Raw genomic sequence first — 24,255 nt, 5'->3', positions numbered from 1 at the left:
CCAAAGGGATTGCTGTGGTCATCTGTGTTGAGAATTAAATAACATTGGATCCGTCCATGAGCTTCCCCTTTCAGTCCTAATTACAAGGCCCCATTTGGTGCTAAAATGGCTTTACTTCCCTCCAACCCCAGCCGATTGCTCTTTTTAACTGACAGCTCAGTGTTCAGACATGTTACCCTTCACATGTGACAGGATCTAGCTGGCGTTAAAACGTAGTTGTTGCCTCATTTTTTCCTGCCCCCTTCATGACGGCAAGAGGTCCTGGCTTTCCACTTAGAATAGCGGTAGGGACTTCCCTGGCAGTCCATTTGTTAAGACTCCAAGCCTCCCCTGCAGGGAGCACAGGTTCTATCCCTGGATGGGAACTAAGATCCCACATGCTGTATGACATGGCCTACAAAATAAGAAAAAACTTAAAAAAAAATAATAATAATAGTGGTAGGACTTCCCTGGTGGTGCAGTGGTTAAGAATTCACCTGCCAAGGCAGGGGACACGAGTCCAATCCCTGGTCCCAGAAGATCCCACATGCCAAGGATCATCTAAGCCCGTGCGCCACAGCTACTGAGCCTGTGCTCTAGAGCCCGTGAGCCACAACTTCTGAGCCCACATGCCACAACTACTGAAGCCCATGTGCCTAGAGCCTGTGCTCCACAACAAGAGAGGCTGCCGCAATGAGAAGCCCACACACCACAAGGAAGTGTAGCCCCTGCTTGCCGCAATTAGAGAAAGCTCACCCGCAGCCATGAAGACCCAGTGTAGCCAATACATTAATTAATTAATTAATTTAAAAAAAAAGAATAGTGGTTAAGTTACCCTTTTAAATCAATATATTTGGAGAGGAAACAAGAGCAACCTTAAAGCAAAATGCTAACTAAGTAATACCATGAATTAGCAAAAACTAGGGTTGCCTTTGAGGCTTTAGGGGACCGTGATGGGAATCATCTTGGTATTTACTTCATCCCCATATGAGAGGTAGATGACTGCCCGCCCTCGTCTTAATGAGGAGCCACTACAGGTTCAGAGAGAGACAGTGACTGGTCTGGATCACACAGCATAGCCCTGGCCTCCCCCACCATGGTGACCCCAGAACTGGGAGGAAAGAGGTTTTGTGCGAGGCATCAGTAGGCACCAGGGTAGAAGCTCTGTTCCCACCAGCACCAGGTAACTGCAAAATCACTTTTGTCCATCTATTCAACAAACTCAAATGCCCTTTCTGTGCCTCACGCCGTACTGGACATTGGGTCCTGAGAGAGGCATCAGACCCGCATCCTGCTTTGTGGATTCTCAGGGAGTTTTCATGTTGAAGAGAACAGAAAACACAACTACAGTGTGTTTTAGGCAACAGGGGTCATAATAATTCATAAAATTGAAAAGTTGTGCAGTAGTGAGGCTTTCAGGGTTGGTTTGATCCAGCAACTTTACTCAACATGCTTTTTATTCAGACTCTCTCAGGTTCAGCTTCTTTCCAAATTCATGGTTTCCACTTGGTTTCCAGTATCTCTTGTGACCACATAATCATTTATGGAAAGACACAAACAGAGAAAAACAGGGGAAGAGACTGATAGAGAAAGGAACAAACAAAGGCAGAGATATACAGACACACAAAGACAGAAAGATAGTGACAGAGACAACCAGTGAATGAGAATGTCTCTCTCTTACCTACCAGAGAAAAATCCCAGGCTTCTTTCTTTCTTTTTTTTTTTAATTTTTATTTCATTTATTTATTTTAAAATTTTATTTATATATTTATTTATTTATTTATTTGCCACACCTCGGAGCTTGTGGGATCTGAATTCCCTGAGCAGGGATCCAACCCAGGCCCCCTGCAGTGGAAGCACAGAGTCCTAACCACTGCACCTCCCGGGAATTCCCCCAGGCTTCTTTCTGATTGGACCAAATTAAGGCCCGTGAACCAATCCTCGTGACCATCAGAAAATGTAACAGGCTGATTGGCTCAGGCCTCAACCAATCCCTACAGCCAAGAGGATGGCCTTCTGGTTAGCTCCTCAGCCCAGCCCCTGTTGCTTGGTAACCTTGGTCCTCTTCATCCCCTTTCTCAATCTCCACCTCCATCCCCTACAGGGAGAGAAAAACCATGGCTTTGAGGTCCTGTACCACAGCGTGAAGCAGGGGCCCATATCCACCAAGGAGCTGGCAGACTTCATCCGGGAGAGGTGAGGTCCCCAAGCCCCACCCAACCCATGGCCGTGCCCCACAGTCCACACAGCCATACTCATCTTGTGCCCCCACCCTGGTGCCCCCTTGTCCCTTGCCCATCCCACTCTACCACCACACCACACCCTGCCAGAAAGGATCCAGGTCCCTGGGGTCTCCAGGAACCACATGGGCTTGAAGACCCTCTAAATCAACGGTTCTCAACTCTGGCAGCGCCCTGCCCCATTTTCAACGACAAACACCGGGCTTCCAACGCCTCCTCCTGAAGAGACGATAATAAGACCTACTTACAAGGAGAATTTTGAAAACTCAATCTCGGGCCCTGAGTACGATAAGAGAAAAATCACGTATGATGAAATAATCTACATCTCAGCATGTAAATGCTCCGATGTCCCAGAGAACATAATAAACTCAAATTGCAAGGCAGCCTCTGCTTCCCAGCCGCTCGGCAGCTAAACGCCCACTGAATCCAGGCAGAAAATCCAAAGGCTTGTTACCCAGGTTTTTCTCTTTGTGGCTGTCACGTGGGACCTGCACAACCTTACAGGACAGGAGCCGCTCTTTATTTTATGGGCCTTCAGACCCTGAATCTGTCCACTGTGGCCTGTGGTACCCCAATGGGTGCCTCTATCAAAAAATACCCCAGTGGCTAACTGGTTTTAACTGGGCACACTGCTACCCCCAAATTGAGGTTCTATTAGGATGAAAGTGTGAGTGGATATTAGGTAGGCATTTAGCAGTGTCTGTCTAGAGGGGAAAAGGCAATATGAGTTTGTCTTCTGCAATTACATGAGACAGAGCACATAAAACATTTTTGTTATGTGCTCAAAAAAGTTTTTATCTGCTGTTGCTATTGCTACTACGACTATTGCTGTTAATAAAATGTTTTACTTAAGGATTAAAAACCTCTCCCACGAATTTCCCAAACACCTCCTCCTACCAGGGGACGGTATCATTCTCCCGGAGAGCCACTGCTCAGATGTTTGAGATGGGGAAACTGAGGCCCAGGGGTGTGGGGCCTTTCCCAAGGGTGCCCAGAACCTTCCCCATCCTTTCCCTGTCCTCCTGCCCAGGGCCACCATCGAGGAGACCTATTCGAAGGCAATGGCGAAACTTTCCAAGCTGGCCAGCAATGGGACCCCCGTGGGGTGAGTAGGCTGTGGGTGGGGCAGGGGTCACCAAGGGTGTGGAGTCCTGGGGGCAACAGGAAGCTGCCCTTGGGTGGACATCTCTTCACACTTGTGATATCTGGAACAGGGAATCATCGCCCTGCTTATGCGGCTGATTGGACAGAGGAATATATATGTAGATGTCTGTAGATATCATTCATTCACTTCCTAGTTCATTCATTCATTCGATGGATATTTACTGAGCACATACTATGTGCCAGGCACTGTTTGAGGCACCAGGGGGCCCAGGGGGCAATCAAGACAGACAAAGCCTCCAGTCACCTTCCTGTCCTGTTCGTAGGTGTACACCTGGGATGTGTGACAAGACACATTTTAACCACAAACATGGACAAAGTCCTTTCCCAGGACAAAAAGTGCTAGGAAGAGAATGAAACAGGAGCATTAGAGGCTAGGCACTATCTCTGGAGCTGAGACCTCAATAATAAGAAGGCTGGGACGGGGAGGGGAGGGGGGAGTCGAGGGAGGGAGGAAGGGAATACGGGGATATGTGTATAAATACAGATGATTGAACTTGGTGTACCTCAAAAACAATAATAAATAAATTTTAAAAAATGAAAAAAAAGTAATAAGGAATCAGCCACGGGGGTGTCTGGGGGACAGAGACCCAGGTGGCTCAGCCAGTGCAAAGGCCCTGAGGCAGCAACACACTGTACGTGTTCAAGGAAGAGCAGAGGCTGGCATGACTGGAGAGCCTGGACAAAGTAGAGATGACGGCGGGGAGAAATAGAGGGGAAGGGGTCACAGGGCCGCAACATACAGGCGACTTTTAAGTCCAGATGTGATGTGGTCCTGTTGGCACTGCAAAGTTCCCTGTGGCTCCTGTGGGGCGAAGGTTCCGTCGGGGGCCGAAATGGAGGCAGCAGGGAGGGGAGGCAGCCACGAGGCCAGAAGGGGCTTCTGTTGAGGTGGGAAGGCCCCGCAGACTTGATTTGGGCAGGTTGAGAGTCTCAGCTGCCTGTGAGTATCAGGTGGGAGCTGGAGACCAGAGAGGGGACCGCGGGGCCTCAGCCGGGGTTTCAATTCCAGCTCTGATATTCATCTGCGGAGGGGCCTTGGGTCACTTATGGAGCACTCCCGTGCCTTAGTTTCCCCGTCTGCCACAGGCCCACCTCACACGATCGCAGCGGGGATTGAATGAGTTCATCTGTGTTCAAGCTTAGCAGGGCCTGGCGCACATTAGGTTGCCTGAGCCAGTGCCAACCGGGGCCGTGTGAGGGGCCCCTGGGGGCGGGGGTTGGGACTGCTGGGCCCTAGGTGTGACCTCACCTGTTTCCAGGACCTTCGCCCCACTCTGGGAGGTCTTCCGAGTGTCTTCAGACAAGCTGGCGCTCTGCCACCTGGAGCTGACACGGAAGCTGCAGGACCTCATCAAGGATGTGCTCCGTTACGGCGAGGAACAGCTGAAGACACACAAGAAGGTGTGTGCTGTGGGGGCCGGTGGATGGGGGGATGCCAGCGGTTCCCAGGATCCCAGGACTTCCGGCGTCTTGGAACCTCCAGTGCCCAGCGTGTGCCTCTGAGAATTCTCTTAATTCCACGACATCAGACTCAAGAATCTCACAGACTCGAGCATCGTCAGATGTCAGACTCAAAATTCTAGAGCAAGGGTCTGCAAAGTACGACCCCCGGGCCACGTCCAGCCGCCCACCGCCTGTCTGTGTGCAGCCCTCCTGCTAAGAATAGTTTTTACATGTTTAAGTGGTTGGGAAAAAAATCAGAAGAAGAATATTTTATGATGTGTGAAAATTCTAGGCCACTCAGATTTCAGTCCCAGTAAATAAAGTTTTGTTGGCCACAGGCACGCTCATTCCTGTTCATATTGTCTGTGGCTGTTTGTGAGCTGCTGGGGCTAAGTTGAGTGTTCTTAAGAAGCCGAACACGTGTAATATCTGACTCTTCACCGCAGAACTCTGCTGACCCCTGACCTAGAGCATTAGGAGCTACAGATCTTGTTATTTGACACTTCTAAACTCTTCACGAATCTAGATTCCTGGAAGAGCCAGAGCACAGACTCTCAGGATCGCGAAATATTCGAAGCATATAAGTCTAGAGTCCTAGAGGCTTGGTGTTTACAGAGCCCTAGAATCTGCAGTTTTTAACCCCCGTTAAAAAAGGGAGTTGGTACTACTTCCTACTGTACACTTAAAAAAGGTTAAGATGACAGATTTTATGGTATACGTATTTTACCACAATTTTTTTTTTAATTGAGGAACAAGGAAGTTTTCTATGGGCCAATACGGAACAATCTTGGGAATAGATTATTAAGTGGAAAAAACAGTGAGTTTAACAGCATGGACTGTCGCTATTTGTCATAAAAAATGGGCACGTTTGCTGGTCCATGTGTCAATTATTTCTGGAGATGTATCCTGGTGATAATGGGAGGTTTTAATCTGAGCTCACCCCTTAAAGCTTTCTGAAATGTGAATGATGTGTAAATATTACCTATTTAAAGAGTTAAAATGTTTGAAATTCATGGAATACTCAGAAAAAGTATTCTGTAACCTGCAGTCCCACAGAGTTTGGGAAGCTGGGAATTTCACAGCATACACCTGGGTTCTGGTCAGGTCCTGCATCCCAGCAGGGGCTTCAGGTGGCCCCCATGCTCTTCCCTGCCTCCACAGTGCAAAGAGGAAGCGGTGGGTACCCTGGACGCCGTGCAGGTCCTCACAGGCGTCAGCCAGCTCCTGCCCAAGTCCCGTGAGAACTACCTGAACCGTTGCATGGACCAGGAGCGGCTGCGGAGGGAGAGCACCAGCCAGAAGGAGATGGACAAGGTGGGCACCCAGCTGCAGGTCCCCGCCACCACTGGCCCACACAGATCCGAGGCGTTTGCCAAGGGGTGATGGGGCTGCCTGATGGGAGAGTGAAAACATATCACAGAGCGATGGTCACTGAACCTGCGTGAACCATGTGCTGGGCACACCAAGGAGTCTACATGCTGGGGGGTGGGGCCGAGGGAAGTGCCCTGAGTGTCCCCCTCACAGCCCCGTCCCCTCCCTGTGCCTCCTAGGCAGAGACCAAGACCAAGAAGGCAGCAGAGAGCCTGCGGCGTTCGGTGGAAAAGTACAACTCAGCCCGCGCTGACTTCGAGCAGAAGATGCTGGACTCAGCTCTGGTAAGAACCAGGCATCTGTACCTTGGAGACCTACACATTCCTGGGCCTAGGATGCTGTGGGCCTCAGAAGTCCAGAACCTTCCAAACCCTTGACTCCCAGCAGTTTAGAATCACCAGCTTAAAGCCATAGAATTCTAGAGCCGGTTAGCTATTGTTATTGTTATTGATGTTATTATTATTTCAAAAACCAAATCAGTTTTGTGCGTTAGTTTCCCCATCTGTAAAATAGGGGCAGTAATAGTACCTGCCTCATAGAGTTGTTGTGAAGGTTAAATGAGTCACTCTATGTGAAGTTTTCAGACTAGTACCAGGCGCATAGAAACCACTCTATGAAGTATTAGTATTATTATTTTTATTATCTTTGATGAGGTTTTTGAACAAGAGAGTGCAGGCTTTAGAAGCCAAGAGTCTCCTGACACGTCATGGTGGCTGAAAAGCCTGGATTCCTGGTCCAGCTTCCATCTCTCACCAGCTATGCAACCTTCGGCAAGGCACTGCACCTCTCTGGATCTCTGTCTACCCAACCAAATGTTTGAAAAACAGGTTGGGATCTCAGGATGAAGAATCAGATTTTTTTTTTTCTTGACTTTGCAGTGATAGAAAGTTGCAAGTGATAGAAATCTTCATTCAAACTGCCAAGGAGACTTATAGGCTCAGGGAACTGAAAAGTTCAGGGGGGTGGAGCTTCAGGCATGGCTGGATCCATGTGCTTAAGTGGTATTGGCAGGAAGTTGTTTCTCTTTGCTTCTCAAGTCTGTTTTTCTCCCTGAGGTCTTTATGCGAGGCAGACACGCCCTCCTGGATGTGTGTGTGTGTGTGTGCAGCAAAGTAGCCACCAGCAGCCCCCACACGCATCCACCAACTCATTGATTCAGGGTATGAAAGTGTTTTTTCCCATGGTTCCAGCAGAAGTCCCAGGGCTCTTCCCCAAGAGGATCACTGAGGCCAGGAGGTTGGAACGTTCTGATTGGTCAGGCTGGGTCACATAGCCACTCCTTGTGGCCCCCACCTTCCCATTTGCCCCTCCCCTCCTGCCTCAGCGCTTCCAAGCCATGGAGGAGACCCACCTGCGGCAGATGAAGGCACTGCTGGGCTCTTACGCTCACTCAGTGGAGGACACCCATGTGCAGATTGGGCAGGTAAGTGGGGCCGGGGGTGGGGAACGAGGCTGGGGTGCTGAGCAAGAGGGCCCTGGCCCTTTCTGGTTACACACATGTACCGCCTGGCCAGGTACATGAGGAGTTTAAGCAGAACATAGAAAACATCAGCGTGGAGATGCTGCTGAGGAAGTTTGCAGAGAGCAAGGGCACAGGCCGGGAGAAGCCTGGTGAGTCGGGGCACGTGTGCGGGTCGGGCTGTGGAGCCACAGTTATAGGGAAGGAACAGGACTCAAGAGGGAAGAGAATGAACCTTCCTGGGCCTCGTTTTCCTCATCAGAAAAATGGGCTGATGACAAATCTAAGTCAGCAACCCACAGAGGAAGAGGACTTGATGCCCGATCTTCTGTGTAAATCTCTTACAACCAGATATCAGAGGGGCCTTGAATGCCAAGCTCAGCCTTTCAGACTTTTCCCTGAGGGCCCAAGGGAGCCATTGAGGGTTGTTGAGCAAAAGACCGATTTGAAAAAAAATGTCCAGATACAGAGTTGAGGCAGAATTGAGAGCAAAAGTTTGGGGGTCACATCTGAGTTTGTGTCTTTTTTTTTTTTTTGTCACTCAGTGTGTGACCTTGGACGTCTCTCTTGCCTTCTCTGAGTCTCAGTTTCCTCATCTGTAAAGTGGGGATGATAATACCCCCCACCTAATGGTGTTGTGAACATTCAGTCATTTCATGCAGATGAAGGGCAAAGTGTGTACCTGGTACACAGTAGACACTCAGTAAATGCAGGTACACAGTTTACATCCCTAGGTCTAGTCAGCCACTAGGGTCTGTCTTTTCTCCCTCCTGTCTCTCTAGCTCAGCCCTGGCTAACGCCACCTCTCCTTATGTGGGCCCCCACTCTTTTTTTTTTTTAAGCAACGACAGAAGTTTATTGTTGTTCAGTAAATTTTAGGATTAAATTAACAAGCATAGTGAAATAAGTATGGATGGAATTGCCAAAATTCAACTGCAACGTACCATTTACCAAAAATTATTTGAAATTTGATGCTATTTGTTTCATTACCAAAATACTATAAGTACTTCAGTTATATATATATATGTATATATGTATATATATTTAAAACTACACAAATAAAACAACCACTACAAAAAATAGCTGACAGTTCTTGACAGTTATGATTTTCCAAGTTTCTATTTAATGACAGTCATAGAATAAAAATCTTAACATTTTCTCTTTTATTTTGTAACTTATTTTTAAGGTTTTGGAAATTTTTTCCCATTTTTTTCTCAACCTAATCCTAAGTCAAGACAATTCATCTGTCAAATGAAAAACTATTAGGATCTTATTTGTTAGACAAACGGACAGTGTAGTATTTCTAAAATTGGAGTTAACAGGCAAAAAAGATCTGAGTAGGGGAGAAAGTAATGATTTCTTAACTATAGGAAAGCCAGTGATCTGAGATATTAATTATTAATATGAATTACTATAATTGCTGATTCATATTAAAGATTTTTTTCCCCTTACCTTTATGGGAGGTGAATGCTTACATTCTGGGGCCAGGTTAATTGTCCTTGTCTAATATTCGTGGGCCCCACGCTTGCCCTTCACTGGCTCCAGGTTTGCCATGCCCTGCTCCTCTCACATAACCTCTGTGGCTCCCCATTACCCTTGAGAGAGAGTCCCAGGTCATCATCCTGGCACTTGAGGCTCAGCCCACTGCCCAGACTCCTGGTCTATGCCCTGACCCACCCAAGTTCTACCCAGAAATGCTGGAAGTAGAAGAAGTAACTCAGGCAGTGGCCCCTGCAGTCCATCCCGAGGTGGCGACCATCCAAGGCAGGACCAGAACCCCTTGGCCTATCCTACTCATGACCATCCCTGGGGCTGGTTCAGCATCTTGGCTCAGGCCCTGGACCCTGCCTCACCTTGAGCTCAGATTCAGGTGCCATCGTAGGGCCTAAGGTATCCTGCTACCCTGCCCAGCCCCAGTCTCTCTGCCCGGCTGAGTGTCTCGACCTCTTCTGTCTCAGGGCCTTTGGATTTTGAGGCGTACAGTGCGGCTGCCCTGCAGGAAGGCAAGTACGTCTGGGCCTGGATGCCCAGGCTGGACCACGGGGGTGAGGGAGGCAGATCTGAATGGGGAGGGGGCACCCCTCAGGGCTCAGCTGCGCCCCCCTCGTCTGTCCTCAGCGATGAAACGTTTGCGGGGAGCCAGGGCCTTTCGCCTCCCAGGACTGAGCCGACGGGAGCGGGAACCGCCTGCAGCTGTGTGAGGACGCCTCCCCCCACCCAGCCCTGGCCCAGGCTAAGCCGGGATCCCTCCCCCTGCCCACAGTATCCCAGGAGGCCCCTGCTTAGGGTAGCCCGGGAGAATCCTATTCCAGGCCAGCCCAGGAGTCCCTCTATCCAGGCTAGGCGAGGAGCACCTCTGTCCCAGACTGGCTCAATATTACCACTGCCCAAGCTAGTCCAGAATGCTCCTTTTGCCAAGACAAGACCACGGGCTGCCTGTTCCAGGGCCACCCAGAATCACCGCTGCCCTGGCTGGCCCAGGATTTCACCCTTTGTCAAGGCTAGCCTTAGTGTTTCCCCACCTAACCTAGCCTGGCAATTCTTATTTTGTCAAGACGAGCCCAAGGGTCTCCCTGCCCAAACTAGTAGCAGATTCTTCCCTATGCCCGTGGTCTCCCTGGCTAGCCCAAGACTACCTTTGCCCAGGCTAGCCTCGGATTCTTCTCTTTGCCAAGGCTAGCCCCATGATTTCCCTGCTAAGGTGAGCCCATTCAGACTAACTCCAGGGTTCCTCTCCCGCCAAGTTGATTGAGAACACCCCACGCTCAGCGAACTCCAGATCCGCCAGCCTCAAGCAAGCCCCAAGGTCCCACAGCCTGCAGGGCTAGCTCAATACAACATAACAGCCCCAGGGGCTGGCCCCAGGTTCTGTGTCCTGTGTCTGGGCGGAGGGGAGGGCCAGAGGAGGTGGGGAGCTGACACTGACATCTCTTTCTCCATCCGCAGAGATTCCCTGGAGCCCAGTTCAGGGGTGAGTGCCATGGGAGGGGCCAGGCCGGGCTGCACGTGGGAGGGGTCCATCCCACCTTGGCCCCCCCAAGCCTGGAAGCCAAGCCTGGAGCTCGAGGGGCAAGAGGTAGCGCAGCTTAGGGACCAGGTTCAAATCGCACCTCGGCTGCCAACTCCCGTGGACCCTGTGGGAGGGACCAGTGTCCCCACTTAGCCTCAGTTTGCCCCTCAGGACAGGTCACAGCGTGTTCTGTTCCTCTGAGAACCAGCCCCCACACTGGGAAGATCGTTATTGCCATCGGGGTTGTTTTTCTGTCTGAGTCAGGGCCCAGAGGTGGGAGAGAGGCATGGCAGGCTGAGATGGGAGATTTGGTACAGGAAAGCCTAACTCACCACTTGTTCCCCCCCAGACATGTCCAGAGGTGGACGAAGAAGGTTTCACTGTCCGGCCTGATGTGACCCAGAACAATATCCTCCTAGCGCCCTCTAGGGGCAGTTGTTGGCACAGCAAGGACAAAGCTCTTTCCCCCACCATGCGCCCACCATTAGCAGCCCTCTCTGTGTACATCCTGGGGGGAGCCCCCAGCTGTGAACCAAGCAGATTGAAATGCAGGCACTCAGCCCTGTGGGGTCAAGGCTGAGCAAGAGGGAGAGACGGGAGCTTGGTTACCCCACAGGGGGAGACAAGGGGACTTCCTGGAGGAGGGGGTCGCCAGTATTGGGGTTTAGCAGCTGAATAGGAGTTTACTAGTTAGGGCACGGCATGCCTGTATGAAGGCTTGTGGGGGGAGGAGAATGGCAAATACATGGTGTCAAGGCAAGGGTGGCAAGGGGTGAGAGAATTGTGCAGCACCTCGAAGGAATGTGAGCAGGAAGCGATGAATTTGAGGGCTGACCGGAGGGAAACCCCGTGTTAGGATCTGCTTGGCCCCTTGACTGCAGTGCACGCACGGCGGAGCCCTCCCGCTTCTCATCCAGCGACTCCGATTTCGATGACGAGGAGCCCCGCAAATTCTACGTACACATCAAGCCCGCCCCGGCCCGGGCCCCAACCTGCAGTCCCGAGGCAGCTGCAGCACAGCTCAGGGCCACAGCTGGCAGCCTCATCCTTCCTCCTGGCCCAGGGGTGAGGCGTGGGAAGGTGCTGTGCGTGGGGCGGGTGGGGCTGGCCGGATGCCCCCAACCTGACGCCACCCCTTGGTTCACAGGGCACCATGAAACGCCATTCTTCACGTGAGTAGCCTGTTAAGGGGTCTTCCGTTTGACGAGGAGCAGGTGGAAGGGAGACTGGGCCTGGAGTGTGGGTGTGGGTTCGAAGCCCGGCTCTGCTGTGTGACTTGGGGCAGGATGCTTACCCACTCTGATCTCAGTCTCTTTTTATAAAATGAGGTCATTATGAGAATTAAATGAGAGCCAAAAGGGATAGCTGGGGCGGGGAAGGCAACCAAAAGCTGGAGACAAGTCGGCTTAGGTTCACATCCCTCTCTGCCTGATTTGCTGGTCACCTTGGGCGGCTGAATGGACAGCCCCAAACCTTGGTCTCCTGGTCTGTGGAGTGGGACGCTGTGCAGGCCCGGCGACAGAAAGACTCAAGGAGGTACATCTCTCGTAGGGGACACTGCTGGGAAACCACAGAGGCCTCGATCTGCCCCAAGGGCCAGCAGGTGGGTTCCACGGGGGGGGGGGGGAGGGGGGGAGCCTTGGGCCCACATGAGTGGACAGGTGGGGGCCGTCCCTGTCTCCGCCTCTCTCCTCCTCCCCCCTCCTCCCCTGCTGCCTCCCCATGTCTCTGACTCCCCATCTCTTACCCTGGCAGGGAGTTAAGGGCGTGCCATTTTTGAGGGACCACTTAGTCCCTTGATGAACATTTATTGAGCACCTCATGTGTACTTGTGCTATTCTGGGTTCTGGAGATGAATGACCAAGACAGGTCCTGCTTCTCAGAGTCACCTTCTAGTGGCTCATGTTTGTTTGTTTGTTTTAAGTACAAAATTATAATATCGCATAGTATAACATCTAGAAAAACATATATACGTGCACAGAATTGTAAATACCAGTTTCTGTAGGAGATGGGATTATAGGTGATTTTTTAGATTATTTTTGCTTATCTTTATTATGTTTTTAATTTATCTGAAACAGGTATTATTACTTATGTGATAAAGATAAAATTATGAACATGTTTTCAACAGAAAATACCTCAACTTTATGAATGTAGATCAATCACATTAGGTTAAACACATTTATCTAAGTAGAAGAAAACACCCTGGTGACTTTCCAAGACAAGCCTGTGAATATTTTGGTGGCTCATGTTTTTAAAATAGTGAATAAGTCAGAGCATATTCGATGCTTCCAAGTGGTGTGAATAAACTAAAGCAGGCAATGTGACGGAAAATAGGAGTGGGTGACTTTAGTTGGGATCGAGGTGCAGGGGTAGCAGGGGAGGTGGGGAGGACTTTGAGCTGAGCCCTGAAGAGGAGCAGGAGGTGGTTGTAGGGACATCTGGGGGAACAGAGCTCAAGACCAAGAACAGCATGTGCAAAGGTCCTGAAGTGGGCGGTGGCATGGAAACACCCCTCTTGTCCATTCCGTGTCCCCAGCTGTGCAGAGAAGCTGCAGTCGGATGAGCAGGTTTCCAAGAACCTCTTTGGGCCTCCCCTAGAGTCCGCCTTAGACCACGAAGATTTTACAGGTGATGGGGGTGGGGGTTCGGGGGGGGCATGGGCGTGGCCAGCAGGAGGAAGGGTGGGGCCACTGCAACGATAGGAGGCTCGGGTAGGCGGGACAGTGGGCCAGGCTGGAGGGAGGATGTGGGGGTCTTTCGTGGGTCAAAGTGGAGGGTGGGTGAGGCAACAGCATGAGTGGGTGGAGCCAGCGAGAAGGCGTGGCCTTTGTGGGAGTGGGGATGACAAGTGATGGGCGGGGCATCAGTGGGGATGAAAGTAACCAGAGGCCATGGCGGGGCGGGGCGGGGCGGGACCTTGATTGAATGGGGTCCGACTTTCCTTCACATGGGCGTGGCCTGCGGGAGGATGGACGGGACTCTGGGACTCCGCGTGAGTGGAGTCGAGCTGGCTGCCCCTTCCCCCCGCCCCAGGCTCTAGCAGCATCGGCTTCACCTCTAGCCCCTCGCCTTTCTCCTCCTCGTCGCCCGAGAATGTGGAGGACTCCGGCCTGGACTCACCGTCCCACGCAGCACCCGGGCCCTCCCCGGATTCCTGGGTCCCCCGCCCAGGCACCCCACAGAGCCCACCTACCTGTAGGGTGCTGCCCCCAGAGTCGAGGGGGACACAGCCCCTCCAGCCATCAGACTCACCACAGTCCCTTGCACCATCCCCTGGCCCCTGGGGGCTGGAGGCTGTGGCAGGAGGAGGTGAGTTCCTCTGCCCTTAGTCTGAGAGTTAGCTGAGTCCTGGGAGAGGACTGAGCGGCCTGAACAGGGTTGCTGGGGACACAGCCAGGACCCAGGCAGGCAGAAACCCTCACCCTTGCAGGAGCAATAATGAGATGGGTATTTAACAAGGCAGGAGGTGGCAGGTGAGGGCTCAGAAGGGTAGGGCGTTCCTGAGGAAGGGACATCTGAGCTGGGATTTGATGGAGGTGAGGATGCAGCCATATGGACATGGGGGGAAGGGCATGCCCAGCAGCGTGCACAGCCTGTGCAAAGGCCCTGGGGTAGAAGCAGGCTTGGTCCTTTGAGGAACAACAAGGAGGCCAGTGTGTCTGGAACAGTGATGACAGGGAGAAAAGGAGTGAAGGGGAGATGTCGGCTGGGAGATGGGACCAAGTGGGGCCTGGTGATCCCAGGGAGAAATGTGAGTTTTACCACAGGAGGGAGGGCTGTGAACAGAGAAGGGGTGGGACCTACTCGGATTGCAGGCTCTCTCTGACTGCTTGGTAGGCGAGGATGGGAGCAGAGAGCAGAGAGGTAAGTCCAGTGAAATGGTGATGGGGAAAAGGCCAGCAGACAGTCAGGGGACCCAGAGAACAGACGAGTCAGGTCCGAGGGCCTGAGGGCAGCTAAAATCAGAGGAAAGGGCAGAAAGAGCAGGGAGGGTGGGCCGGAAGAGGCTGGGGTGGGGGCGTGTCAAGCCTGGGCCTTTAGATGTCAGGTGGATGGAGGATGCCAGGCTGGTGCACCCTGTGGGCAGCTGCATGAAGATGTCATCAAGCTGAAGTGGGAGGGGAGGCCGGGCTAGAGGGGGGAGGAAGGAGGGTATTGGGTATTGGTTGGCTTCTGAGGGCCTGCGTCAGAGGGACTGTGGGCTGTGACCACATGAGGCCCCCAGCGGTGGGAGGGAGGAGGGGGTGCTTGGTACCATCCTTGGTTAAAGAAAGAACCTGGTTGGAGCTGGTTCAAGGGAGGGCTCAGGGGAGTGAGTATAGACCATGAGTGTAGACAGATAAAGTTGTCTGAGCTTTACCATAGAACTAAGGTTTTCAACTGGGCCAGTTTTGCCCCCCGGGGGCCACTTGGCCATGTCAGGTGTCCACTGATACTTGATTGTCACCACTTGGGGGCAGGTATACCTGCCATCTGGGGGGTGGAGGCCAGAGAGGCTGCTCCACACCCTACAGTGTACAGGACAGCCCCCCCATAGTGAAGGGTCCAACCCTGTTGAGAACCTTGGCACAGCCTGGGGTGTAGGTAGGAGGGGAGGTGGGCGAGTAAGCGTTTGTAAATGGAACAAAGCAGGGACACTAGGGAAGCAGGAGAGCGAGGGGAACCTAGGTGTTACACCATGATTGATTAACTTAGAAGCGTGTGACTCAGACACAAGTCAGGGTGGGAGACTACCCTCATACTCTCAGAGAGGATGAAAGTCATGGAATTACCAAATGTTGGATAAAAGGCCTCTGCCAAACCCCCCTGTAGGGTGCCTCTCTCCTGAGCATCCAGCCCTTGCTTGCATACCCCCAGTGACGGTGAGCTCACCCCTTATTGAATCGCCAGTCTGGTGTCTGGGAGACTCGGGGTTGCACATGGTGTCTGCAGTCCTGTCCAGCACCTTCTCTGCAGCCCTAGGACTCCCAACCATCAGGGGGTCTCCCCCTATAAGCCCGACTCCCAGTTTGGGACTGAATGCCTCCCCTGGGGAGGCTGGAGAGGCCCAGGCAGCAGCTCAGCCATGTCTGTTCTTATGCTCATTCCCCAGACTTGATGCCTGTGCCTGCCGACCTTGCAGCCAGGGAGGGCCTGGCAGCCCCACCCCGGAGACCTCGCTCCAGGAAGACATCCTGTCCCCTCATGCGCAGCAATGGGGACCTGGTAGGGTGAGGGGGGATGGCAGGAGCCCGGCTGGGGGTCGCCTCCAGGGTCAGCATCAGGGCACTGCTGCTAGGGTGTCCACAGGCTGGCCTATCTTCTTCCCTTCCAGTCTCGTTCCCTGAGCCCGTCCCCACTGGGCTCTTCGGCCCCCAGCACCATCCCAGAACGGCCCAGCTTCTCATCCCAGACGGGACATGGTACGTGGGCCCTCCCTGGGCCTCAGTTTCACCTTCTTCAGTCTGGATGGGTGGCTAAGTGATATAGTGGAGGCCGTGTTGGCAGAGGGCGGGTTATGAGGCCTGGGACCTGTGCTTACTCTGTCTGTCCCCTGTTCCCTCCTCACCATCCCCAGGAGTCTCCCGGGGCCCAAGCCCCGTGGTCCTGGGCTCCCAGGACGCCCTACCAGTGGCCACTGCCTTCACTGAGTACGTCCACGCCTACTTCCGTGGCCACAGCCCCAGGTACACAGTGGTGGGGCACAGTGCAGACGGTGACAGGCAAACAGGGCTCCCTGGGGCTGTACATCTGGGTTCCAGCAGGGACGGCTTTCAGGTGGGTTTCAGGATTTGCTTTACTGTGGAACGGCCTCGGACGCTGAGCTGAACGACCAGGCCCATCTTGAGGGCTGTAGGAACAATGGAGGGTGTTTGAGCAGGGCTAGGCATTGATGCAGCCACGGTTTAGAGGAACTCCTCTGAGGCTGCTGTGGGCCTCAAACTGAAGGGAACAAGACCAGAGTCCAGGCACATGGAAGGCGCAGGTTAAGGGTGAGTTGAGGGACCAGGAATAATCTGGGGGCAGTGCCCAGCCAAAAAGACCTTAAAATCAAACCACAAAGAGAAGGAGAGTATTGGACCCGAAACCCAAGCTGAGGACAGTTACAAAACTGAATGGTTTGCTTTGAGCTTCCTGGCGGCCTAGGGGAAAAGAGAAATGGGGAAGGGGATGTTCCTGTCTCATTCAGCCCAGTGTGGATTCTTCCTGGTGTCTGGATTGCTGTCCAGGCAAGGACACAGTGGGAAGAGGCTGGGGCTGGGATGCTGGCCATGGTCAGGGCCTTGCCGATTCTGAGGGACCTGGTGAGCCACAGGCTCACTGGAGCTAGGAGAGAGGAGAGGATGAGGTGCTAGGCAGAGCCCTGAGCCAATGCCCGTTCCCTTCAACCCCCTCACCAGCTGCCTGGCTCGAGTAACTGGGGAGCTGACCATGACCTTCCCTGCGGGCATCGTGCGTGTGTTCAGCGGGACCCCACCCCCGCCTGTCCTCAGCTTCCGCCTCGTGCACACGGCCCCCATTGAGCACTTCCAGCCCAATGCTGACCTGCTCTTCAGGTACTGTTGGAGGAAGGGGACAAAAGTTAGGGGGTCCCAGGGACTGGCGGGGGCCAGGAGCGCCCTGGCTCTGAATTCCTGTTCTGCCTTCTAGGATTTGCTGTGTGGCCCTGGGCAAGCTGCTCTCCCTCTCTGAAACTCACTCCTTCCCTCTTTTGCTTCCTACCCCCACCCTTCCCTGGGAGTTATGCTTTACTGGTCCCGAGGTTCGCCTGGGAATCTGCATCTTTAGGAAGCCCTTGATGTAGGTGGAATGCTGGGGGCCCTTGGGAAGGAATCTCCTGAGGGTTAGGGTGATTATTTCCGGTCTCTGTAGTGACCCCTCCCAGAGCGACCCTGAGACCAAAGACTTCTGGCTCAACATGGCGGCTCTGACTGAGGCCTTGCAGCGCCAGGCAGAGCAGAACCCAGCTGCCTCCTACTACAATGTAATGCTGCTGCGATACCAGGTGGGCCGGGAGGATGGGGCGGGGCAGAGGGGGCAGGGAGGGGATGCTGCGTAGGGGTGGGGTGAGCAGGCAGCTGACACGGAGGCTGGTAGCAGTGAGCACGGGGGTGAGCTGCGGGAGGTAGGCAGGGTGGGCAGTGTAGGGGGGCCTGGCCTCCACTAGTGCCAAGGGCCCCACTGTGCAGATTGGAAGAGGCCGGATCCCAGGACCTGGCAACCTGGCCTCTGTCCCCAAGACTTTGTTAGAATGGGGCACTCTTCTGCCCTCTGCTGGAGACATGATGTAACACAGCCTCTCATCCACAAAGGGTCCCTTGGGGTGTCACAGGCAGTGCAGAGTTAGGTGGATTGAATGGCAGGTGGCATGACAGGGGCAGCGTGGCTGAATAGTATGCAGTGTGGCAGGACAGGATGGCTCAAGCCACGTCCTCTCTCCTGTTCTCGCTTCCCCTAGTTCTCCCGCCCCGGTCCCCAGTCCGTGCCTCTGCAGCTGAGCGCCCACTGGCAGTGCGAGGCGACCCTCACTCAGGTCTCGGTGGAGTACAGCTACCGGCCCGGCGCCACGGCCGTGCCCACGCCACTCACCAATGTCCAGATCCTGCTGCCCGTGGGGGAGCCTGTGACCAACGTCCGCCTGCAGCCGGCTGCCACCTGGTGAGGGCGTGCGGGAGGCCAGGGGAGGCTCTGCAGTGCCCCCAGAACCTAGCAGACCTCCCTTTGATACACCGACTGAAGGGTCCACCCGAGGCCCGACCGTTCCCTGTGGGCTCACCTTGCTTGGAGCTAAGAGTGATGTTATTAACAATAATAATGTCTGACACCAAGAGCTTCCTACATATCGGGCTTGTTCCACGTGTTCTGCACACACTGACAGGCTCGGGGATTTTAGCAATCCCTTGAGGGGTGGACCACCATCATCCCCACTTACGGAGGGGGAACTGGGGCATACAGAGGCTAAGTCACTTACCTGAGGTCACACCAGGATTTGAACCCAGCCGCCCACTCGTGGCCCCCAGCTTTTTAGTGTCGCCTTTGTTTTGTACAAAAGGTAGAACCTGCCACCAAGAGGCCAAATTTATAGGACCAAATGGATCATCTAAACGTGCTACAAGGCTGGAGAGCCTTCGGGAACCAGCTGCTCTATACCCCACCCCCATTTCACACATGGGGAAAACTGAGGCCAGGGAGGGGATCCGGATTTCTTGGATCGTGTAGCGAAGAGGCAGCTGAGCTGGGACCCTGGGCTCCCAATGTCCTTTCTGGGGGAGACCTGACCAAGCGTCTCTTGATGCCAGGAACCTGGAGGAGAAGCGGCTCCTATGGAAGCTTCCAGATGTGTCTGAGGCAGGGGGTGAGTTATGGCTGTGCATAATGGCTTGGGGGTCTCAAGCAGGAGATGCTTATTTAAACTAGGGGAGAGGGAATTCCCTGGCAGTCCAGTGGTTAGGACTCCGTGCTTTCACTGCCGAGGGCGTGGGTTCAGTCCCTGGGAATGAAGACCCCACAGGCTGCGTGACACAGTTAAAAAAATTTTTTTTAAATAAACTAGGCGAGAATTGGGGATGTGCTAGGGGCAGGGAAGTGTAGGCATTGAGGAAAGCTTGAAAGGGCTTTGACAAAGCTGGAGGAGAGGGCACCTGGGGAGGGGGGGAGCACAGAAAGTGCAAAGGCCCTGAGGCAGGATTCCTTCGCAAACCACACACAGCCCCATGGAGCCAAAGGAAAAGGGTGCAGGACACAAGAAGAAGTCAAACGGAACAGACAGAGCCACAGATCAAAGGGCTTGGTTGTAGGGCTGTGGAGGAGCCCAAGTCAGAGCAGGACTGGGGTTGGGGATGGGGCACAGCTGACCTCAGACCTCCCCAGGCTCTGGCCGCCTGTCTGCCAGCTGGGAGCCATGCTCGGGTCCCAGCACACCCAGCCCCGTGGCCGCTCAGTTCACCAGCGAGGGGGCCACTCTGTCCGGCGTGGACCTGGAGCTGGTGGGGAGCGGCTACCGCATGTCACTGGTAAAGAGGAGGTTCGCCACAGGTATGCCCTTGCCCTGCCACTGTGCATCCCTGGAGCCAAGACCAGGCTGGGCTCTGAGCCCCCTTCCTGCTTCTGCCAGAGTGCAGGCAGAGGGGAGGCATTTGGGGTGTTTGGACAGGATGGGTGGGTGTTGGGGCCTGGAGACCCAAAATGGGGGACACAGAGAGGGGTGGTCAGGGCCCCAATGAGAAGGATCAAGAAGTGTCCCTTATGGGACTTCCACGGGCGGTTCAGTGATTAAGACTCAGAGCTTCCACTGCAGGGGCACGGCTTCAGTCCCTGGTCAGGAAACTAAGATCCCACATGCCGGGCGGTGCAGCCAAAAAAAAAGGGACGTGTCCCCTGGCCAGCATCCCAAGGCAGGGAGACAGAAACCCCCGCCCCGTGGGAACAGTGAGTTACAGGGGTGTTTTGAAGAGGAGTGGGGGATCCCAGGGTAGGGGCAAGGGCCCCCCTTCCCCCCTCACAGCCCTGCTCCCACAGGGATGTACCTGGTGAGCTGCTGAGCCCACAGAGGCCGACCAGCACCGCTGGCCCCAGCTCTGCACTGTGTCCTGGTGCTCGCTGACTGCTCCCTGCCCTCCTGCTGGACCTGGGGGTCCCCAACCCTGGCCTTCCCTGAGGCCCTGACTCCATGGAGAGGATCCCCACACTCAGTCTGGCTGAGCCTGAGATCCATTCCTGATCGCGCCAACTCTCATGCAGGTCCTTGACCTTTTAATGTTCTTTAAATAAACACTTTATTTTCTAATAAAATAAATAACAAGCCTTTTCCTGCTCTGAGAAGTTTCCTTCACATTGCCAGAAAGGAGAAGAAAAGACTGGTGGGTGGGGGAGATGTGACATCCCTAATGATCCTTATCCCTACCCCTCAACCCCCACCTAGCCTGTGCAGAGCGATACTGGATGGGGAAAAGCCAGGCATGAACACCCCCAGCCCCATGAACTGGGGTGGGCTGGTGGAAGAGAACAAGGACTAGAGGAACCTAGAGGGGGATGCAAGAAAGACTTCCTAAGCAGAGGGTATTATACATGGGGCTTTGAGGTTTGAGTAGGAGTTTGCAGGCTAGATATGGGCATGCCAGGCAGAAGGATGGTGAGTTGTGAGTTCCGTGAGAAAGCAACTAGTCCGCAAATACTGACTGAGCACCTATTGTATGCCAGGCTGTAGAGACAAAGCTGTGAGCAGGACAAAGCTCTTGGAAGCCGTGAGGCTGTGACACCAAAAGGTCTGGGTTTAGAGCCTGCCTGGCCCCCAGTGGCTGTGTGACTGAGCCAGCTACTTGACCTCTCCAGGCCTCATCTGTAACCCACCTCACTGGGTGGTTGAGGAGGTCACATACTTTGAAGAGTGCCTGGTACAGAATAAGCACCCTGGAAGTGCTGGTATTCTTTTATTTATTGGGGGCCCAGGGTGGACAGTGGGCTTAAGTGTAGGTGGAGAGTGGGCTTAAGAGAGGGGGGCCCAGGACAGGTGTGGTAACCAGCATGCTGTGGTGGGGAGCAGGTCTGAGCTTGATGGAAAGTCCTGGGTCCCAGTGGACATGTGGGGGATGCTGGGTGTGTGACCCTAAAGGCCTTGCAGATTCCAGGGACCAAGCCAGGGCCAGATGGAGCTCAGGAAGCAGAAAGTAGGATTTGGCCTGTGTGCTCTGACCCTCCCACCCTGTCCTCCAAAGAGAGGGGAGGGTCTGGCTGTGCCTCAGTTTCCCTGTCTGTAAAATGGAGGGAAATTCTCTAGTTGGGAGAGGTCTGGGGGAACCTTCAGTTCAGAGCAAGTGCACGATTAACACTGTCTATATGAAGGGTGATTACACTAGGCCCTGCACCAAATGGGGGCATTTCACACACACTCTGCTGCCTCCAACAGCTAGGACTTTGGAACCAGTGGAGGCAGGGCCCATGCCTTGCAGGCCTTCAGCTCCTCAGCTGCAAGTTCTTAGTCCACATTCGCCCAATGAGCCCTGCGCTTCCCCGAGCTCATAGGCCCCGTAAAGAAGCTAGAATCAAACGTCTGAGCCTGTGGGATTACCCCCTCCACCCACGTCTGTGCAGATGTGCCTGTGTGAGTGCGCGCATGCGCAGTGGCTTTGAGCCTTCCAAGACGCTCCCTTTGCTGGTCCCGTGTGGCTGAGGGGCTAGGGTTCATAGTCCATGCTGTGGGCTACAGTGTGGGGAAACATTGTTTGCCACGGCTCCGAGCATTATCTGGGGTTGAGTTCTGGCCCGTCTGATAAGAGACAGGAAAACGGCACCTCCCAGTGCCTTTCATTTGCCTTTTTTTTTTTTAATGTTTATTTATTCGGTTCCATTTCCTCTCTTTCGGTCACAAGTGAGGCTGGGCAACCTTTAAAACACAGACAGTATTTCTGGGTGCAGCCTCTTAAGTGCCCGGACATCCAGAGCTGGTGTCATGTGTGCCCACCTGGGAGGGTGAGTCCTGGGAGGGTGAGTCCCGAGAGGGACGTGGGATCCCCGTTTAACTGGCCAACCCCAGGCAGGTGGGCTGTCATTTGGCGGTTTACAATGCGCTGGTCTCCTACACCTGGGAGGCCCCAAAACCTCAGTTTGGGGCACAAAGCAATCAGGTGACCAGCCAGGGGCACCCCCCCAGTCGGTGAATGGCCTGAGAATTTTTTAATTGAGGTGACATTCACATAACAGAACATTAATGATGTGAAGTAAACAACTCAGCGGCATCTATAGCACAATCCCAATGTTGTCAACCGTCCCCTCTGTCTAGTTCCAGAACATTCCCATCACCCCACAAGGAAACCCATCCCCATTAGCTGTCACTCACCATCCCCTAGCTCCCTCCAGCCGCTGGTACCCACTCATCTGCTTTCCGTCTCTAGGGATTTGCCTGTTCTGGTCATTTCATAGAAATGGGATCATACACAATGTGGTCTTTCTAGTCTGGCTTCTCTCAGCATATTGTTGAGGTTCCTTCTCGTTGGGGCGTGTGTCAGTGCTTCATTCCTTGCTATGGTTCAGTGATATCCCACGTTTTGTTCTCCACTCATCTATTGATAGACACCTGGGTTATTTCCATCTTTGGGTGATTGCGACTAGCGTTGCTATAAACATGGTATACACCCATTTGAACACCTGTTTGATTCTTTGGGGTGGATACCTAGGAGTGGAATTCCTGGGTCATATGATAATTCTAGTGTGTATTTGAACCCAGGCCCTCCAGCACCAGACTCTGTCCTGAACGCTTTTGAAGCTACCCTGGTGGTATAGGACAGCTGTCCCCAACCTTTTGGGCACCAGGGACCGCTTTAGTGGAAGTCAATTTTTCCACGGATGGGGGAGGGGACGATTTCAAGATGATTCAAGCGCATTACATTTACTGTGCATTTTATTTCTATTATTATTACATTGTGATATATAATGACATAATTATACAACTCCCCATAACGCTGACCGGAGGCTGAGCTCAGACGGTAATGCGAGCAACGGAGGGTGGCTTCCGCTCGCTCACCCGCTGCTCACCTCCTGCTGAGCGGCCGGTTCCTAAGAGGCCACGGCCTGGTACCCGGTATGGGTCAGTGGCCCCAGGATTGGGGATCCCTGGTATAGGAGACTTGAACTTCTGAGCGGGCAGACCTCAGTTTCCACGTGGCCAGCAGGGCTGGGTGTGACCCAGCTGCTTTCTCCACGAATGGTCAGCTCCAGGGGTTTCCGGGGGAGATGACACAGGAAGTAGCGCTTGACTGATGTGGAGGGGGATGGGAGGAGCCACGCCCACCAGATCGGGCTTCTGAGCTGGGGCTCATGAACGCAGGAAACCCAAGGCGGCCGCATAGGATAGGAGAGGAACTGAGCCCAGGAAACCTCAATGGTTTGCTACCGCAAGAAAAAGTATGTAAGCCGGAGCCTCTGAGGCCTGAAGTGCCCCGAGTTTATGCAGACGTTTACTATAACCGCCCTTCAACACCCGTAGGTGTAGATTATGCAGTGGCTCTGGGCTAACCTTGTTCCCCAGACCAGCTAGAGGAGCGGGGGTTTAGTTCCTCCACTTTACAGACGAGGAAACTGAGGCACAGGCAGGACCTGTCCCTTTTCCTCCTCGGGAAGAAATCGCGATGGGGGAGGAAGCAGGGGATAACTTGAACCATCACCTGGCTCACACCTGTGGACCTGAATCTCCCCCGACCCCAGAGCTCCCGACTCTAACGTGTCAACACCAGAAACTTCTAGAGACTCAGACGCTTGCCCAGGCAGGATTCGAATATTCGCCAGCCCCAATTCCAAGAATCTTCCAATCTGACTTCTGAAAATGCCAGCCCACGGCATCCGGACGTCTGGCAGCTCAGGATAGGTTATCGGGTTCTGAAATATTCTAACCCCTTGAAGAGCCACTGGGCTCACCTTGCCTCCCCGCCCCTCTTAATCATTCATTGAACACACCTTGGACCGACCCTGCGCGAGGACCCCGTGCCACCGATAAGAAGACGCTGCTTGCACACCTCCAGCCGCAGGGAGCTGACTCCCTGACTGTGGGCGGGACCCAAGTGGGGTCGTGAGCCGGGATACGGGTGCGGGATGCTAGAAGCAGCCGATGGCGCGAT

The 24,255-nt window shown here is 53.7% G+C and overlaps 1 protein-coding gene across 2 annotated transcripts in view; it reads left to right on the top strand.

Moving 5' to 3' along the window:
• Positions 1-20,450, top strand: part of FCHO1 (FCH and mu domain containing endocytic adaptor 1) — a 29,611-nt gene extending 9,161 nt beyond the window's left edge. The window contains exons 5-30 of one of the 2 annotated variants that reach the window (XM_057709574.1): positions 2,084-2,175; positions 3,250-3,324; positions 4,643-4,784; positions 5,988-6,140; positions 6,377-6,481; positions 7,522-7,620; positions 7,712-7,808; positions 9,615-9,659; positions 9,775-9,853; positions 10,603-10,627; positions 11,016-11,073; positions 11,553-11,731; positions 11,814-11,838; positions 12,218-12,269; positions 13,203-13,294; positions 13,700-13,975; positions 15,759-15,871; positions 15,981-16,068; positions 16,224-16,332; positions 17,047-17,202; positions 17,519-17,651; positions 18,105-18,304; positions 18,946-19,001; positions 19,517-19,681; positions 19,944-20,074; positions 20,165-20,450. In XM_057709574.1, coding sequence (XP_057565557.1) covers positions 2,084-2,175; positions 3,250-3,324; positions 4,643-4,784; positions 5,988-6,140; positions 6,377-6,481; positions 7,522-7,620; positions 7,712-7,808; positions 9,615-9,659; positions 9,775-9,853; positions 10,603-10,627; positions 11,016-11,073; positions 11,553-11,731; positions 11,814-11,838; positions 12,218-12,269; positions 13,203-13,294; positions 13,700-13,975; positions 15,759-15,871; positions 15,981-16,068; positions 16,224-16,332; positions 17,047-17,202; positions 17,519-17,651; positions 18,105-18,304; positions 18,946-19,001; positions 19,517-19,681; positions 19,944-20,074; positions 20,165-20,179 — 2,760 coding nt within the window. In that variant the 3' untranslated portion in view covers positions 20,180-20,450. The remainder of the gene's footprint in view (positions 1-2,083; positions 2,176-3,249; positions 3,325-4,642; positions 4,785-5,987; positions 6,141-6,376; positions 6,482-7,521; positions 7,621-7,711; positions 7,809-9,614; positions 9,660-9,774; positions 9,854-10,602; positions 10,628-11,015; positions 11,074-11,552; positions 11,732-11,813; positions 11,839-12,217; positions 12,270-13,202; positions 13,295-13,699; positions 13,976-15,758; positions 15,872-15,980; positions 16,069-16,223; positions 16,333-17,046; positions 17,203-17,518; positions 17,652-18,104; positions 18,305-18,945; positions 19,002-19,516; positions 19,682-19,943; positions 20,075-20,164) is intronic. The other variant, XM_057709575.1, reaches the window with a different exon arrangement.
• Positions 20,451-24,255: the final 3,805 nt, after the last annotated feature.

The sequence above is a fragment of the Hippopotamus amphibius genome, chromosome 15 (genome assembly GCF_030028045.1).
Source record: "Hippopotamus amphibius kiboko isolate mHipAmp2 chromosome 15, mHipAmp2.hap2, whole genome shotgun sequence".
Classification (NCBI taxonomy): Eukaryota; Metazoa; Chordata; class Mammalia; order Artiodactyla; family Hippopotamidae; genus Hippopotamus; species Hippopotamus amphibius.
Note: the sequence above shows the minus strand (reverse complement) of the source record. Positions and strands in the feature narration are given on the sequence as shown.